We start from the raw sequence: 17,871 nt of genomic DNA on the forward strand, positions 1-17,871 counted from the left end.
TAGACTCTTGAATTTTGAGGAGTCAAAATAGGATGAACAGATCATATATACCTGAAGGCAAATATAATACAAGCCCAAACGAAAAAATATAAACAAGTCAAAATTGAAAACAAAGTATATATATGTACATGTGCATTTTTATTTAATTTAATTCAATTTTTTTTTGGGGGGGGGGGGGGGGGGAGATGTAAGCAAAAGTGGAAAATTTTATATTAGGACATAAAATGAAATAATAATAAAGTTCAGGGAAGAGAAAAAATAGAATTAATGATTTGAAAAGACTTTGGTAAAATAGAAATAAATCTTACTAACTTGAAATATGAAAAGAGGGAAAAGATATACACTACAACATCTTTTCCTTACAGCAGAATAACCAGATTTGGCTGAATTAAGTTGTCTTAAAAATTATCTGACTTCTTTATCATGCTATTTTATCTTTTACAGACAAGCAGAATAATAGCCAAAATAGCATGTTGGGGAAAAGAGCTGATGGGATTAGAAGATCTCAAATTCTATTTGAACTGGCTTAAAGATCAACTCAGACTTCCAGTAAGTAGTAGTGGTAGAAGAGTAGAGTAAATCATAATTATAAAACATGGTTGTCGAGCCTGTGACTTTTATCGCAAAAGCGAGACATAGCAATCCTACATTCTGTCGGCGGCGTCCACAAATTTCCACTCTGTGGTTATAGTTTTTGAAATTTTAATAACTTTCTTAAACTATCCTGGATTTCTACCAAACTTGGACAGAAGCTTGTTTATGATCATAAGATAGTATCCAGAAGTAAATTTTGTAAAAAAAAAAATCCTGTTTTTCCGTATTTTACTTATAAATGGACTTAGTTTTTCTGCCAGTCAACATTACATTCACTCTGTGATTAAAGTTTTTCAAATTTTAATTACTTTCTTAAACTATCCTGGATTTGTACCAAACTTGAACAGAAGCTTGTTTACGATCAAAAGCTAATATCTAGAAGGAAATTTTGTAAAAATTTATTTCCTGTTTTTTCGTATATAACTTATAAATGGACTTAGTTTTTCTTCAGGTTAACATTACATACAGTCTGTAATTAAAGTTTTTAAAACATTTATTAGATTCATAAACCATTCTAGATTTTTACCAAACTTGGACAGAAGCTTCTTTCAATCAAAAGATAGTATATATAGGAAAATTTATAATAATTTTTTCCTTATTTTTGTTGAGCCTGTGACTAGCAGCAAAAGTAGGCGAGACACTTGGTTCCCCGGTACCCTTACAATTTTTTTTTATATCAGTCCCTTTTCTCTCTTGTCTTGTGTTATTGCTTGACATAATTCAAGGAAATTTGTCTATTATTAAAGCCTATGATGATTTCTTTTTTCCTTGGTTATATTGTGGAGATGCTGTCTAGTTGGCATTTGTCCCACTTTTAACTTACTTTTACACTAACATGGTATCAGATTTTAACAATATAATAAGATCATACTTCTCATTTACCTAAAATTATAATGAATCCATTGAGTTAATGAGTCTGTCACAGGCAATAGCACCTCTCAATAATTTTGTTACATGTAGTGAGAAGATCATTTTTCATCCAAAGATATCATTGTGCCATTTGACATTAAACCCTGGATTTCTTATAAAGTAAGCCACATCTCTAACATTTGGTTTGATTTTGTTCTAAAATTGACTCTAAAGACTGTTTATTGCTCCTTTTTGTGACATAAGGCATAGTACACCACTGCCCCATAAGCTAATTAAGATCTGATTTGGTTTACAAGTTTTCTAAAACACATATATATCTATAGAAGGGAGTAGGAGGAGGTGTCATCCTGAATTCCCAGAAAAATAAATCATTATTTCCTGGATCCTGAAATATTAAGTCCCGATAACTGTAAATCCTGAATTCCAGTAAAAATAAAGGCCCAATCCCGACATCTCGTCTTTCTGCCCCTCTTTATACATCCTTTTCTATAAAATTTGTGTGCTTGTGGTAACCTAATGAAGGTAAATCCAGAAAAATGCTTCAGACACCAAATTTATAAGGTGTTATTTTTATTATTTTAAAGGATTACATTGTTTTAGTATGCTTAATGCAGGACCTCTACAAATCTACTACTGTGGATTCATTAATTTTCGTGGGTATCAATTTTCATGGATTGCTGAAAACTTGCATATTCGTGGATATTTGATTTCGTGGTTTAGCAAATCTCTGTATACAAAGCCTATTAAAAATATGTTATTCGTTGAACATTTGAATTCGTGGTTGACCTGTTCCCACGAAACCCACAAAAATTGGAATCCAATGAATAATAATGAATCCACAGAAAGTGAAGGGATGCATAACTGTATATGATTAAAGTGTTGGGTTATTATACTTTGTAGGGAAATGAATACATGCAGACAGCAGCAAGATGTTTACAGATGATGTTACGTATAGATAAATATAGACAGGTCTTTGTTGACGTGGACGGCATATCAACGTAAGTTTTCATGATGTTATGTATAGATAAATACAGACAGGTCTTTTTTGACGTGGACGGCATATCAACGTAAGTTTTCATGATGTTACGTATAGATAAATATAGACAGGTCTTTGTTGACATGGACGGCATATCAACGTAAGTTTTCATGATGTTACGTATAAATAAACACAGACAGGTCTTTGTTGACGTGGACAGTATCAACGTAAGTTTTCATGATGTTACGTATAGATAAATACAGACAGGTCTTTGTTGATGTGGACGGCATATCAACGTAAGTTTTCATGATGTTACGTATAGATAAATACAGACAGGTCTTTGTTGATGTGGACGGCATATCAACATAAGTTTTCATGATGTTACGTATAGATAAAAACAGACAGGTCTTTGTTGATGTGGACGGCATATCAACGTAAGTTTTCATGATGCTACGTATAGATAAATACAGACAGGTCTTTGTTGATGTGGACTGCATATCAACGTAAGTTTTCATGATATTACGTATAGATAAATATAGACAGGTCTTTGTTGACGTGGACGGCATATCAATGTAAGTTTTCATGATGTTACGTATAGATAAATACAGACAGGTCTTTGTTGACGTGGAGGGCATATCAACGTAAGTATTCATAATATTCAAACATACATAAAGACATGAATATGTTTTTACAGATACTTCAAAAGGGGATGGAAAGTTCCCTTTTTGAGGTCTTAAATAATTGCTTACAAGTAGATGCTTATCATGCTTATGAAATAGCCCCAGAAGGACAAGGTATGATATGTTAATAAAGAAATAGTATAATTTTTCAACCCTGTTTTACCTGGCGACTATGATTTACTCAACAAATAAAATTGAATAATATTGAATTTTATGAAACATAAAAAGTAGGTTTAACCACCTTCCCCTCTAACAAGCAATCAACATGAAAGATTTGTTTTTGGGGAAACATTTTATTAATATCTTTTATTAAGCCAGAATAATATTCTAGTATATTGTCAGTGCAATAATATGTCCAGTATTAACCAGAAATTATCAACTATAAACCAATTTATTTTTGTGGATACTTATTTCAGTGTTCAGCCCTTGTTAGTTGATTTACTAGCAATTTTCAAACAATGTTGTTTGACATATTATGACTATTTATTTTAATGTTGATTTTTTAACTTTGATCAAAGTTTGACATGTTTACAACTATTTATCTTTGTGTTAATTTTCTACCCGCGAAAGTCACGAAAATTAATTACTCACAAAAGAAATCACCCGTGAGTATAAGTTTGTTTTATGTTTGTTTAACTTATATTTTCAGAATTGTGATGGTTTTGGTTGGATCTAAAGCAGGATTTCAAATACAATACCAGCTTATATTTTGTTTATGGTGTCTGACCTTCAACCCTTTCTTGGCAGAGAAAATGAATAAGTAAGTATATCCTACGGTAAATATATGATTTATGGTTAGCAAGTTTCACTTAAAAATCTTTGTCATAAATTGTTGGTTGTACAACAGCTGTTTTAAGCTGCTGTTGATGATACACATGTATCAAAAGGGGCACAGCAATACTGTTAATTGTCCACAATGTGCCATCAAGTAACATCAGCGACAATTCTTGTATTATGAAAGCTGAAATATTTGCTTCTGGATCACCTCTATACTCCAGAATTTCAAGTGAAAGTGCTTATTTTAGAGTTAACTGTAAAAAAAAAAAATGAAGAAGTGTTTCCCAAATGGTTGCCTCATATTTTGCAGGGAACTTTTACCCCCTGACATTCAGAAAAGGTAATGCATTGCAAAATAAGCTAACATTTCTAATGAAATAACAAATATTGCCTTCTGCTTCATTAAAAAAAAATATATATATCTTTTGTCACTCGCTGGATGGTTAATTTTGCTGTATGAATTTTTTCATTGGATTCTTTAATCTTATTCAATTTTTACAATGCCGTCACAAACAAAACTAAGTAAAAATTGGACATTGAATGTTTATTATTGTGTGCACAATTATCTCCCCTGAAGGTGTGGTATCCCCTGAAATAAAATAGAAGTTTTTCATGTTGTGCAATTATTAATCTTTTAAATTATAGTTCTGTGTTTTTACAGATTTCAAGTAATTCCAACATTAGCAGACATATTAAGTGAAACAGTGAAAGAGAAAGTTTCCAGGATTATTCTGGCTACTTACAGAGTAAGTCTTTAGAATTATTCTAAGACATGGAGATTAAGGTTATCATAGTATTGATTTGTACAGTAACAAAAACTAATGTTGTCAGACTATTTAATGCTCCAGACTTTGACTGTGTGTTTCTGTTGATCCTACAATAGGTCAATTTATTATACTAATAATAGTGTAAGACATAGCATTCCTACGTTTTGTTAACTAAGGCGGAATCAATATTTAGGTCAAAGTTTTTTTAGATGTCAACAACTTACTCAGTTATCTCCCTTGGATGGTATATTCTAGATAAAATGTGGGATATATATTTTTCATTGGCAAATATTTGGTACTAATTACCTCCCTTTATAAATTTTTTGTCTTTATGTTTGCAAAGGAGAAAGTGTGTTTAGGAAACCTTTTTTGCTGCTTGTGTTCCAAAATCAATGCATATTATATTTTTCACATATAACTTCCTTTACATTAATCTGTCATATATCTTTCAAATCTGAGATGGCAGCATCATAAATGCTTATTAGTCCCCTACCGACGAAGTCGAAGGGGACTTTAGGTTTGAACTCCGTCAGTCTGTCCATCCGTCAGTTTTCCACACTTTTTTCTTCATGCTTGAAGATATTGATTTGATAATTGGTATATAGTTTTATCATGTCAAGTTACTGACCAAGTTCAAATTTTGTTCCGGTCTGATGATTTCGTGCAGAATTATGGTCCTTGGAATGAAAAAATTCACTCAAATAATCAGTTTTCCACACTCTTTTTTCGTCATGCTTGAAGATATTGATTTGATAATTGGTATATAGTTTTATCATGACAAGTTACAGACCAAGTTAGAATTTTGTTTTGGTCTGATGATTTTGTGCAGAGTTATGTCCTTGGACTTAGAAAGTTATAGATCAAGTCAGCATTTTGTTCCAGTACAATTCATTTTTAGGCAGTTAAGCTGCCTTATGCTACCACCCTAGATTTGTGTTCTTCCCACTAAATGGTGTAAAAAGTGTTTTTTTTTTTTCATACTTTCAATTCTGGAATACAAAAAATATGACCAGAAAAACCTTAAATGATCGTCGAACTACCCAAAACTTTTGAAGTTGCACATAGGAAGTAGTGCTCAATAGAAATCTGTACGTAGTTTATCATCCCATGTGCTTTTGGCTAAGATGTCTAAGTCCACTCTGACCGTCTTAGAAGACAACTCGGACCGCTTGTCAGATTTACTTAGGGTTTCATAAAATGTTAGACTAACATGTCTAGCGGAGTTATCAATCTTTCATTTGTGCATTGGGGTCTATTTAGGGGTATTTTGAGGGGCCTAAATTAGGGAGTGGTTTACTATAGAATCCTATGGGATTTTATTTTTTTCAATTTTCAAATAACTATTACTTGAAAACAGTAAGTGATAGACACATATGATCTTCAGTAATGATAACAGGACAATAGAACAAATCAAATAAAATATAGGGTGAGTCCCTGGGGGTCATCCCACCCCCTTCAATTTGAAAATGTGTTTTTATCTTGTAAATGGTCGCGATCCCCACCCCTACACCATATATATACTTGTATGGGACAATAAAACAAATCAAATGAAAATAATATGGGGGAGTCCCAGGTATCACCCCCACCCCTTCTGTTTGAGAACTTGTAAATGGTCGAAATCCCCACCCCTAAACCATAAATATAACCTGATAACAAATCAAATGAAATATAGGGGGAGTCCCTGGAGGTCAACCCCATCCCCTTCTGTTAAGAACTTGTTAACAGTTGAGATCCCCACCCCTAAACCATAAATAGTCTTGTATGGTACAATAAAACAAATAAAATTAAATATAGGAGGAGTCCACAGGGGGTCAACCCCGCCCCCTCCTGTTTGAGAACTTGTTAATGGTTGAGATCCCCACCCCTAAACCATACATATTCTTGTATGGAACAATAAAACAAATCAAATTAAATGTAGGGGAGCCCCTGGGGGGTCACCCACCCCTCTTCTTTTTGAAAATTTGCAAACGGTGGAGATCCCCACCCCGAAACCATATATATTCTTGTATTGGACATTAAAACAAATCAAATGAAATAAAGGGAGAGTCCCCAGGGGATCAACCCCCACCTTTTGAGAACTTGAAAACGGTTGAGATCCCCACCCCTAAACCATATATATTCCTGTTTGTCAACTCAAGAATGTTTGAATGACATACAGGGTCAATCTCCTAGGCATCACATATGCATATCACTTTACTTGACCAAACCAATTTGCACTGGACTCAGCCAAATGTCAGGCAACCATGGGAATGACGAATTATAGGAGCTTTGTTTGGGAGACTTCATACAGTATCCTGTTACAATTATTTCTTATTTATTATAGATGCAAGAAATAAGTCTAGGTTGAATTTACTTTTATTATTTTTTTAGTTATTTCTGGGCCTATAAAAATTTTCATTTAAGGTTCATTTTAAAGGAAACATATTTAAAATAGATTAGAAATAAATTTTGAAAATGGTAGGATTGGATAGCGGAAACATCAAGGTACAAACATTTTTTTAACTTGAAATAGCTGAGATAAATAATTAAACCAATTCTTCCACAATATTCATCTTAGCTTAAGCTTCTGCCACGTTTGCCTTGGGTTTTTTTAATTAACTGCCTATATTTGATTTATCTGGTAGGGGACTATGTATTGCCATGCAATACTCTCAGAATGCTTGTTTAAGTGAATAGTGTCTATGAATTTCTAATTACTGATGGCAAAATATAGACTTTGCATTGCTTAATATGGGAATTTTTCAATTTAAAATCCTTGTCTTTTTGCTTTGTGTTAATTGAAATGAAGTGAAACTTGACAGAATTAATCTGTTTTGTGCAGATGGGATTTTTGTAATGTAAATGGAAATGGAAAGAAATCTGGGAAATATATATTTTGGTGTCAAAAAATAACTTTAACATTATCAGGCTGTTTACATTTGTCATTTCCGGCCCTTTAATAGCTTCCTACCAACCTATACTTGTTAACTTCTATGTCATTTGGTCTCAGGTGGAGAGTTGTCTCATTGGCAATCATACCACATCTTCTTATTTTAATATTGAATTTGATTTTAGAATTTACTAGAGAAGCCAGAAGAAAAAGAGGTTGTGACAGACCATGCCCTATCCATGGTCCAATGTAAAGTTATAAAACAATTAGAATTACTGGATTCAAGAAAGTTTGATGATCAAGACATTGTGGATGATATAGAATTCCTCTCAGAAAAACTACAGTCATCTATTCAGGATCTGAGGTAAGGGACACAACTCCTGGGAAAACAGGATTTAGCCTGGCATCCCGGCCCGATCTAGCTGCGCGTCGCAAGGGCCAGGTGGGGAACAAATACTACGTGATCGATTCAGTGCCAGTTGACTCTGAATCTAAAGTGAGGCTGAATAATTATTTGCATAAATTTTTATGTTTGATGTAAACCAGCGATTTCAAACCAATGATTAAGAAACATTGCTTCTGATTCAATAAATTTTGCTCTCAGATTGACGAGTCCCCATTGTCAGTAATATAATAAAATAAATATATATTAAACAGTATAAATAAAAACTAGTATGTGTAATCAAAAGAAACTTTGAAAAATGTTGTACATTTAATATATATTTTATCAGGAAGGATTATATGGGGTAAGAGTCAACGAAACAACTCTTTATAATAAAAAAAATCGAACTTAATAAATATTGTAATTGTCTAATGTAATTATAATTTAAAATATATACGATGGTGTATCTTCGCACATGTACACATCATTTGATATGTAAACTCCCCCCCCCCCCCCCCCCCCCCCAAAAAAAATAACTGCAATTTTTGTTGGCCTTTACTTTTTATGGTTTTTTCCATATATATTTTGCCCTTTGAGATACATGTGTACATGTAAATTAGGTCGTAAAAGTGAAATCCAATTCACACCTTGGTCATGTGAAATCTTAAACTTTTAACTTTCTCACCAGTTGATTGCTGATAAGAATTAACCCTTTTCTGCTTACTAATTATCACCATACTAATAATTAGATATGCGAACACTGTACATCAATTCATAAAGAAAAATAAATACAGTCTAACTTTTACTAATTGATGTTAAACAAAAATTGATTGGATACAGATGTAAAACAAACATTGCGGGACAAAATTAGTATTAACCAATCATTGACAGGCAGGACATTGATACACGCCTGGCTATACTGACAAGATTAGCCAGGACCCCAGGCTAAACAGGATTCTCTCAGAAAAGCTAGTCATCTATTGACAATCTGAGGTAAGGGAAATAACTCCTGCTAAAACAGTATTTGTCAATGTGTTTCTCTTAGAAATACAACATTCATCTATTTAAGATCTTACGTAAAGGGAACAGCTCCGGTGCAAACTAGATTTGTCACTGTATTTATCAAATACAGTAAATTCAGAAATTAATGCATGCACTTATTGTGAATCCTAAACCTCTGGCAACAATACTTAATATAATTAATGCAATTTTAAAATTTTTTAAAAAATTTATGAAGGAAAATTGTTACTTTAAATATGAATGAAAGTTTTTATTATTGTGAACAAGATACTGTCGCATTTTTGCGCATTTAAAAAAAAAAAAAACATTGCAATAATTTCTGAACTTACAGTAATGTAAACCAACTTGTTTCTCTAATACTTTTCGCTGGTTTAGCCCTTTCAAATTGACTACAAAGCAGGTTATTTTCCTGGCATACCTTTTATGAGGGAAGATGTAAGTTTGCAATATTCATGATATATTTCCACTTGCTTAAGCTGGTAAAACTAATTCTCTTACGAAAAGTAGTTGGCTTTTCATTAAAATCTATAGTTGGGCCAGAATAAACTTTATCAAAATGATAAATTGAATATAGTTGCAGTAATTATTCACCTTGAAACTCTTGTAAAAGCTAGTCATGATGTTATTTATTTATACAACGTGCAGCAGTATGGTAATTTGCTTATGCTTTTCAAAGTAGGACATTAAATAAACAGTAGAATAATGTTGTGAAGTGTAAAAACATTTCAAACAGAACAGAAAATGAATAATTATTAAGATAAGAATATGATTAATGATTGTCAATGAGGTAACTATCCGTCAGAGACCAAATGCTGTGCACGTAAGCTACTATAAGTCACTGTACAATGGTTAACAATAAGTCCAACCCATACCGTATAGTCAGCGATCCACATCCTTTCCTTCTAAAAAAAGAGAAGTCAGGTAAATTATTGGTTATAAATTCATATAACAAATTTGTTCTATTAGACAATCTAATAAACTATTTACCTTCCTAATATTCCAGTTCCTTTGATGAATACACAACTGAGGTGAAGTCTGGTAGATTAGAATGGAGCCCTGTACATAAATCTGATAGATTCTGGAGAGAAAACTGTATCAGACTGAACGAGAAAAATTATGAATTATTAAAGTGAGTATTAATTGTACACTTTTTGATGGGAATAAATAGGAGATGAGGGGGTAACATCAATGAACAGCACCCCAACAACACAAATAATCAACACTTCTTGACGCTGTTCCATTAATCAGTCTTTTCTGGGTTTTTTTTTTCATTGTAATAAAACTGTAACTTTCTGACTTCATTTTGCATGATATATTATTCTGGTATTTCTTTCATAACCATGTGACCATAAATTTTTCGAGGCAAAACACATAAAATGTTTGTGATAATATATAAATAACACATAGCAGAGAGGGTGATAGAGCAGATTGTTGCCCTGAGAAAACATTGTCAACTGATGTGAAGCCAAGGTTGACAATGTCTTTTCGAGGGGTAACAATCTGCTCTATCACCCTCTCAGATATGTTGTTATTTAATTTATTATACTGAATGTTCTGTTATTACTGTCTATTAAATTTCAAATTCAAAGTAATAAACTATGTCGTCTTGTACATAACAATCATCCATATTTATTAAAGTGCACACTTGTGCAAGCGTCTCCGTGAAGGGTAATAGAGTATTTGCCATGGGATAGAGTAAATTGTCTCCCTCGTATTAACCAATCAAAATCTGGCATTTTGACATGAGGTATAATAATCACATTTGATTACTGTGTAGAGTTTAAATTTTAAGATTTTTATTGCCAAACCAAACCTGTTGGCAAGGTTTTATCTAAGTGTTTTTATACGACCGCAAAAAAATTTTGTGGTCGTATATTGGTATGACGTTGGCGTCGTCGTCGTCGTCGTCCGGCGTCGTCGTCCGAATACACATTGGTTTTCGCACTCTAACTTTAGTTTAAGTGAATGGATCTTTTTGAAATTTGACCATAAGGTTAAATACCACAAAAGCAAGGTTGGGATTGATTTTGGGGGTTATGGTACCAACAGTTAAGGAATTAGGGGCCAAAAATAAGCATTTTCTTGTTTCCAGACAATAACTGTGGAACGGTGTATGGATCTCTCTGAAATTATACTACAAGTTTCCATACCACAAAGGGATGGTTAGGATTTGCTTTGGGGGGTTATGGCTCAAACCGTTTAGGAATTAGGGGCAAAAAAGGGGGAAAAACAAGGTTGTCCTGGTTAATGGACAAATACTTTAGTACAAAACATAATTTAAAGCAGTGTAAGGGAGATAAATCAAATACATCATTGAAATTATCTCCCTTACACTGCTTTTAAATTATGTATAAAGTAATGGTTAATGAACAATAAAGATAATTTAAAACAGTGTAAGGGAGGTAATCCAAATACAACGTTTTGGTTACTTCCCTTACACTGCTTTTAAATTATGTTTAAAGAAATGCATATTTATAAAGGAAGACCAGTAAAAATATCTGCAAATGTTGCATCTTTTTTTTTACAAAAAAATCCATATGAAAGATTTGACACTATATTTTTAATTCTATTATAAAATAGATTAAGTTAGCACTATGGTAAATTCAAATGGGTAATTATGGTTGCCAACTCCATTGGAAATTTGAATTGAGATTTTGACCATATCTTGAGGGAAAGAATTTTTTTGGGGAAAAAAGGGGGGGGGGGATAAAAAGAAATTGTGGGGGTCAATTTTTTCTCATTTCAGATTTCAGAAATTAAAAAGAATTATTCTTCAAATATTATTTTTTTTTCAAATTTCAAATATTGAAAAATTTCAAGAAGTAATCTTTAATTGCACAGTATGGCGCATTAGATTTGTAAAATCTTTGATCACATTTATTTATTTGTTATGCCGAATCTAACAGTGTATTTAGATTTTTAATTTTGGGTCCAGTTTTCAAATTGGTCTACATTAAGGTCCAAAGGGTCCAAAATTAAACTTTGTTTGATTTTAGCAAAAATTGAATATATGAGGTTCTTTGATATGCTGAATCTAAACATGTATTTAGATTTTTGATTTTTGGCCCAGTTTTCAAGTTGGTCCAAATTGGGGTCCAAAATTAAACTTTGTTTGATTTCAACAAAAATTGAATATATGGGGTTCTTTGATATGCTGAATCTAACCATGTATTTAGATTTTTTATTTGTGGACCCCGTTATCAAATTGGTTCATATTGAGGTCAAAAGGGTCCAAAATTAAACTTTGTTTGATTTCATCTAAAATTGAATTATTAGGGTTCTTTGATATTCCAAATCTAACCATGTATTTAGATTTTTAATTTTGGGTCCTGTTTTTTAAATTGGTCTACATTGAGGTCCAAAGGGTCCAAAATTAAACTTAGTTTGATTTTAACAAAAATTGAATTCTTGGGGTTCTTTGATATGCTGAATCTAAACATGTATTTAGATTTTTGATTATGGGCCCAGTTTTCAAGTTGGTCTAAATTGGGGTCCAAAATTAAACTTTGTTTGATTTCATCAAAAATTGAATTATTGGGGTTCTTTGATATGCCAAATCTAACCGTGTTTTTAGATTTTTAATTATGGGCCCAGTTTTCAAGTTGGTCCAAGTTGGGGTCCAAAATTAAACATTTTTTGATTTCAACAAAAATTGAATATATGGGGTTCTTTGATATGCTGAATCTAACCATGAATTTAGATTTTTTATTTGTGGGCCCCGCTATCAAATTGGTTCATATTGAGGTCAAAAGGGTCCAAAATTAAACTTTGTTTGATTTCATCAAAAATTGAATTATTGGGGTTCTTTGATATTCCAAATCTAACCGTGTATTTAGATTTTTAATTTTAAGTCCCGTTTTTTAAATTGGTCTACATTAAGGTCCAAAGGGTCCAAAATTAAACATAGTTTGATTTTAGCAAAAATTGAATTCTTGGGGTTCTTTGATATGCTGAATCTAAACATGTGTTTAGATTTTTGACTATGGGCCAAGTTTTCAAGTTTGTCCAAGTTGGGGTCCAAAATTAAACTTTGTTTGATTTTAACAAAAATTGAATATATGGGGTTCTTTGATATGCTGAATCTAACCATGTATTTTGATTTTGGACATTGGACCATAATAGGTAAATTAAAAAAAATCAAGTTCTTAGACCACATTCTTTCTGTGTCAGAAACCTATGCTGTGTCAAATATTTAATAACAATCCAAATTCAGAGCTGTATCAAGCTTGAATGTTGTGTCCATACTTGCCCCAACTGTTCAGGGTTCGACCTCTGCGGTCGTATCAAGCTGCGCCCCAGCGAAGCATTTTATTTTCTGTTGATTTATTTGTTTCCTAATGATCAAATTTATGGGAGGGGTGACATTGTACTTATTTGATTTATTTGTTTCCTAATGATCAAATTTATGGGAGGGGGTGACATTGTACTTATTTGATTTATACTTGGATGGATGGTGATTTATACTTGGATGGATGGTCAATGACTGAACATATATATGAAAATTTATCAAATTAAAAGCAAATGTTTTGTGAATGTTTAGTTTAGTTATTTCTTATGAAAAAATAACCTTATTTGGTTTTCTTAAGTTTTGCAGATTTAAAATGCTTTAATTCTTCATTTTCAGAATTTTAGTGAAGTTATTAGAAACAAGTAAAGATCCCCTGATTTTGTCAGTTGCAGCACATGATCTAGGGGAGTATGTACGACATTATCCCAGAGGGAAAAAGTAAGTTTTTTGGAATAACAGTAGGTACAGCAAATACATTTTTATAGGGCCGCAAAAAAATTTTGCGGTCGTATATTGGTATGACGTTAGCGTCATCGTTGTCGTCCGAAGACACATTGGTTTTCGCACTCTAACTTTATTTTAAGTGAATGAATCTCTATGAAATTTTACCATAAGGTTCAGTACCCCAAAAGGAAGGTTGGGATTGATTTTTGGGGTTATGGTACCAACAGTTAAGGAATTAGGGGCCAAAAAGGGGTCATAAATAAGCATTTTTTTAACTTCCAGACATAACTTGTGTGTTAGTGTATGGATCTCTCTGACATTGTACGACAAGGTTCAATATCACAAAGGGAATGCTGGGATTGATTTTGGGGGTAATTGCCTCAAAATTTTAGGAATTAGGGGCAAAAAAAGAGGCAAAAAACAAGCATTTTTCTAGTTTCATGACAATAACTTGTGTGTAAGTGTATGGATCTTTCTGAAATTGTACTACAAGGTTCCATATCACAAAGGGAAAGCTGGAATTGAGTTTGGGGGTAATTGCTCAAAACGTTTAGGAATAAGGGGCCAAAAAGGGGCCAAAATTAAGATTTTTTTTAGTTTCCAGACAATAACTTTTGTTCAAGTGTATGGATCTCTCTAAAATTGTACTGCAAGTTACCATATCACACAGGGAAGGCTGGGATTGATTTTGGGGGTAAATGCCTCAAACTTTTTGGAATTAGGGGCAAAAAAGGGGCAAAAAACAAGCATTTTTCTAGTTTCAGGACAATTACTTATGTGTAAGTGTATGGATCTTTATGAAATTGTACTACAAGGTTCCATATCACAAAGGGAAAGCTGGGTATGAGTTTGGGGGTAATTGCCAAACTAAATATTTAGGAATTTGGGGCCAAAAAACAAGCATTTTTATAGTTTCCAGACAATAACTTGTGTTCAAGTGTATGGATCTCTCTGAAATTGTACTGCAAGGTACCATAACACAAAGGGAAGGCTGGGATTGAGTTTGGGGGTGATGAATCATAAGGGGGTTCAAAAAATTTGGGGGGGGGATTATTTTTCCTTTTTTTTTCTTTAAAATTTTCCATTTTAAGGTAGATAGGGTGTCTTCCTCCATCTTGGATTTTGAAATACCAGAAAACAATAGGTCTAGATCTTAAATAAAAGGTGCAAATTTTGAGAGTAGTAGGTAATTCATGTGTAAGAATTTTCATTTCAATATAGAAAACAACATATTTTATCATATTTATGGTTGTATTTTACAAAAAAACAGAATACTTTTGTTTGATTCTATTTTTTCCAACTTTGCCACATAAGGGGAGGCAACTCAAATGTAAGGGCAGATAATTCAGATAAAGGTACTTTTACAATAGAATGTGTTAGGAATTTACCTATTTTATCATGTAGCAAGAAAATGGGTCCCGTGACCCTATTTTTTCTTTTTCTTATCTGAAAGCATACTTTTAGAGCTATCTTCTCATATTTTATCTCAAAATTCTATGGTGTAGTTTTCGTTTTATGGCAGAAAATTGGGTTTTCCATGCATAATCTATACAAAATCTGTCAATTTTGCACAACCTGTAGCGTGAAAATAAGCCCCGTGACCCATTCTTTTTATTATTTTTTTTTAAAAAGCATGATATAAACTACATTTTGGCAAGTTATTAAAAAATTCTATGGATTATAATTTAGACAACCCATCTACCTTAAATTGGTTATTTCTGATTTATATATAAAAGCAAATAATAATGATATGGTTTGAATAGGTAAATTAAATTTTTTTAAGTTCTTAGACCACATTCATTCTGTGTCAGAAACCTATGCTGTGTCAAATATTTAATCACAATCCAAATTCAGTGCTGTATCAAGCTTGAATGTTTTGTCCATACTTGCCCCAACTGTTCAGGGTTCGACCTCTGTGGTCGTATCAAGCTGCGCCCAGCAGAGCATTTTATTATAATTATTATTAGATTGTAAGTAAATATGTTTCATGCAAGCACTTATCTATAAAATAATATTGTATAGTTTCTTTGTTAAGCATTTTTATATTCACTGAACACAGAAAAGGAGGAGGTATTAATTGGCCACTGAAATTTTAAAAGTTGTAAAATTCTTCAATGCTTTCAATTTAACACACATTTGTATGTCTCGTATCTAAATGGTTAAAACAGGATCTCAAAATTAGGCTATTTGAAAGTGTTTTTTTTCCAGTTTTTAATTTAGAGCAAAAGATTAAAAGCCATAACTTTTTTTTTATATGCAAGGCAAAATTGAAAGAAATAAATACTGACATCTTCCATTTCAAATTTTAATTTTTTTTCTCTGTTTACTTTCATATGATCACAAATATCCAATATAATTATGAGTGGCTGTCCTGTTCCATATGTATAATATATGGACCAGCTAATGTTCAATAGATGAATAGGACCAATACAAGTACTAAGTTATATAAGGTACCTGGGCTCTCTGTTATAAAACTTAAAAACAAAATTTGTGATGGAAACAGCAAATCCTATTTTTTGATTGATTGATTTCTGAGTCAGAGTACGATAATTGGGCTTGAAAATTTTATGATTGCAAGACCTGATATCCTATGACATGTATTGATATTGAAACAATATATATGATTTTACAGTGTAATAGAGCAGCTAGGAGGTAAACAGTTAGTGATGCAGTACCTTTCACATGAAGATCCTAATGTTAGATTTGAGGCTTTGATAGCTGTACAGAAACTGATGGTACACAACTGGTAAGTATAATCATATACCCTTACTTACAGAGTGGATGGTATTTTGACATCACCTTGTCCGTCTGTTCTGTCCTCTGTAACTTTTGTTATATATTACATAGCTTCTGTATTAAGGAATAATTTGAGATTAGGTCTAAAACTTTAGTTGTACCATGTATGCAGTGATTTGTAGATCTGCATGGCAGTCACTTTCTGTTTGACAACACTTTGAATTTTATTTTACCCACTGTGTGTGTTATTAAATTGTCAGGTTCTAAAAAATGAGTGGGGTACTTTGCCATGTTTGCAGAATGGCATAAAAGACATAACAAAATACTGTCATCTCAAAGGTAAAAGGGGAAAGTATAAATACAGATAAAACTTAACATTCAACTATATCAATCATCAGAACAACTGGAAAACTACTGTCAAATTTCTTACTTGATACAAGGGGAGACAAGTGTGTAATTTCTTGTTTTTCCTTGTTTTTGATGTATTGTAGTATCCATCAGATTCCAATCCTTAGAAGCAGTTTTAGAACCTATGGCAAGCAACTTGTTATTCGTTTTATTTATTCTGTCCCATATTCATTTTATTCTTTCTGTCCCATATTCATTTTATTCTTTCTGTCCCATATTCATTTTATTCTTTCTGTCCCATATTCATATATTTATTCTGTCCCATATTCATTTTATTCATTCTGTCCCATATTCATTTTATTCATTCTGTCCCATATTCATTTTATTCATTCTGTCCCATATTCATATATTCATTCTGTCCCATATTCATTTTATTCTTTCTGTCCCATATTAATTTTATTCATTCTGTCCCATATTCATTTTATTCATTCTGTCCCATATTCATATATTCATTCTGTCCCATATTCATTTTATTCTTTCTGTCCCATATTCATTTTATTCATTCTGTCCCATATTCATATATTCATTCTGTCCCATATTCATTTTATTCATTCTGTCCCATATTCATTATAGAATAACTAATCGAAGAATTCAAATAGAGAAAAATATTCAACAAGTGACCGAACAACACATAAATTCATGATTGAGCGTAGCGCATGAGTTAATTATCAGTGTTGTTCGGTCACGAGTTGAATATTTTTCGATATTTAAATTCTTTGATTAGTTATTCTTTTTATTACATTGGAAAATGGCTTTTTTGTGAAATTAAAGTAGAAAATGTAAGGAACTATATCGTTTTCTACACATTCACAATTTGTTTTGATCCGACGTTATCGACGTCTTGACAACGCCTATTGTTGTATGACGTCAGAGGAGTGAAATAACCATGTTTATTTCACATATGAAATTATCGGTTTTTATTTCACTGGGAAATCAATGTAATTCATTGCAACCAATGTAATAATTTTATTTATTCTGTCCCATATTCATTTTAGTCATTTTGTCCCATATTCATTTTATTCTTTCTGTCCCATATTCATTTTATTCTTTCTGTCCCATA

At 32.3% G+C, this 17,871-nt stretch overlaps 1 protein-coding gene across 4 annotated transcripts in view; it reads left to right on the forward strand.

Moving 5' to 3' along the window:
• LOC127723540 (V-type proton ATPase subunit H-like) overlaps nucleotides 1–17,871 on the forward strand; it is a 50,002-nt gene that overhangs the window by 30,449 nt on the left and 1,682 nt on the right. For 2 of the 4 annotated variants that reach the window (XM_052230189.1, XM_052230192.1), the window contains 8 exons: nucleotides 445–549; nucleotides 2,365–2,462; nucleotides 3,770–3,880; nucleotides 4,559–4,643; nucleotides 7,719–7,897; nucleotides 9,939–10,064; nucleotides 13,560–13,661; nucleotides 16,300–16,413. In XM_052230189.1, the coding sequence (XP_052086149.1) occupies nucleotides 445–549; nucleotides 2,365–2,462; nucleotides 3,770–3,880; nucleotides 4,559–4,643; nucleotides 7,719–7,897; nucleotides 9,939–10,064; nucleotides 13,560–13,661; nucleotides 16,300–16,413 (920 nt within the window). Of the gene's footprint in view, nucleotides 1–444; nucleotides 550–2,364; nucleotides 2,463–2,707; nucleotides 2,737–2,845; nucleotides 2,875–3,769; nucleotides 3,881–4,558; nucleotides 4,644–7,718; nucleotides 7,898–9,938; nucleotides 10,065–13,559; nucleotides 13,662–16,299; nucleotides 16,414–17,871 lie in introns of all 4 variants that reach the window. The other 2 variants (XM_052230190.1, XM_052230191.1) reach the window with 2 other exon arrangements.

The sequence above is a fragment of the Mytilus californianus genome, unplaced genomic scaffold, assembly GCF_021869535.1.
Source record: "Mytilus californianus isolate M0D057914Y unplaced genomic scaffold, xbMytCali1.0.p SCAF_13, whole genome shotgun sequence".
Lineage (NCBI taxonomy): Eukaryota > Metazoa > Mollusca > Bivalvia > Mytilida > Mytilidae > Mytilus > Mytilus californianus.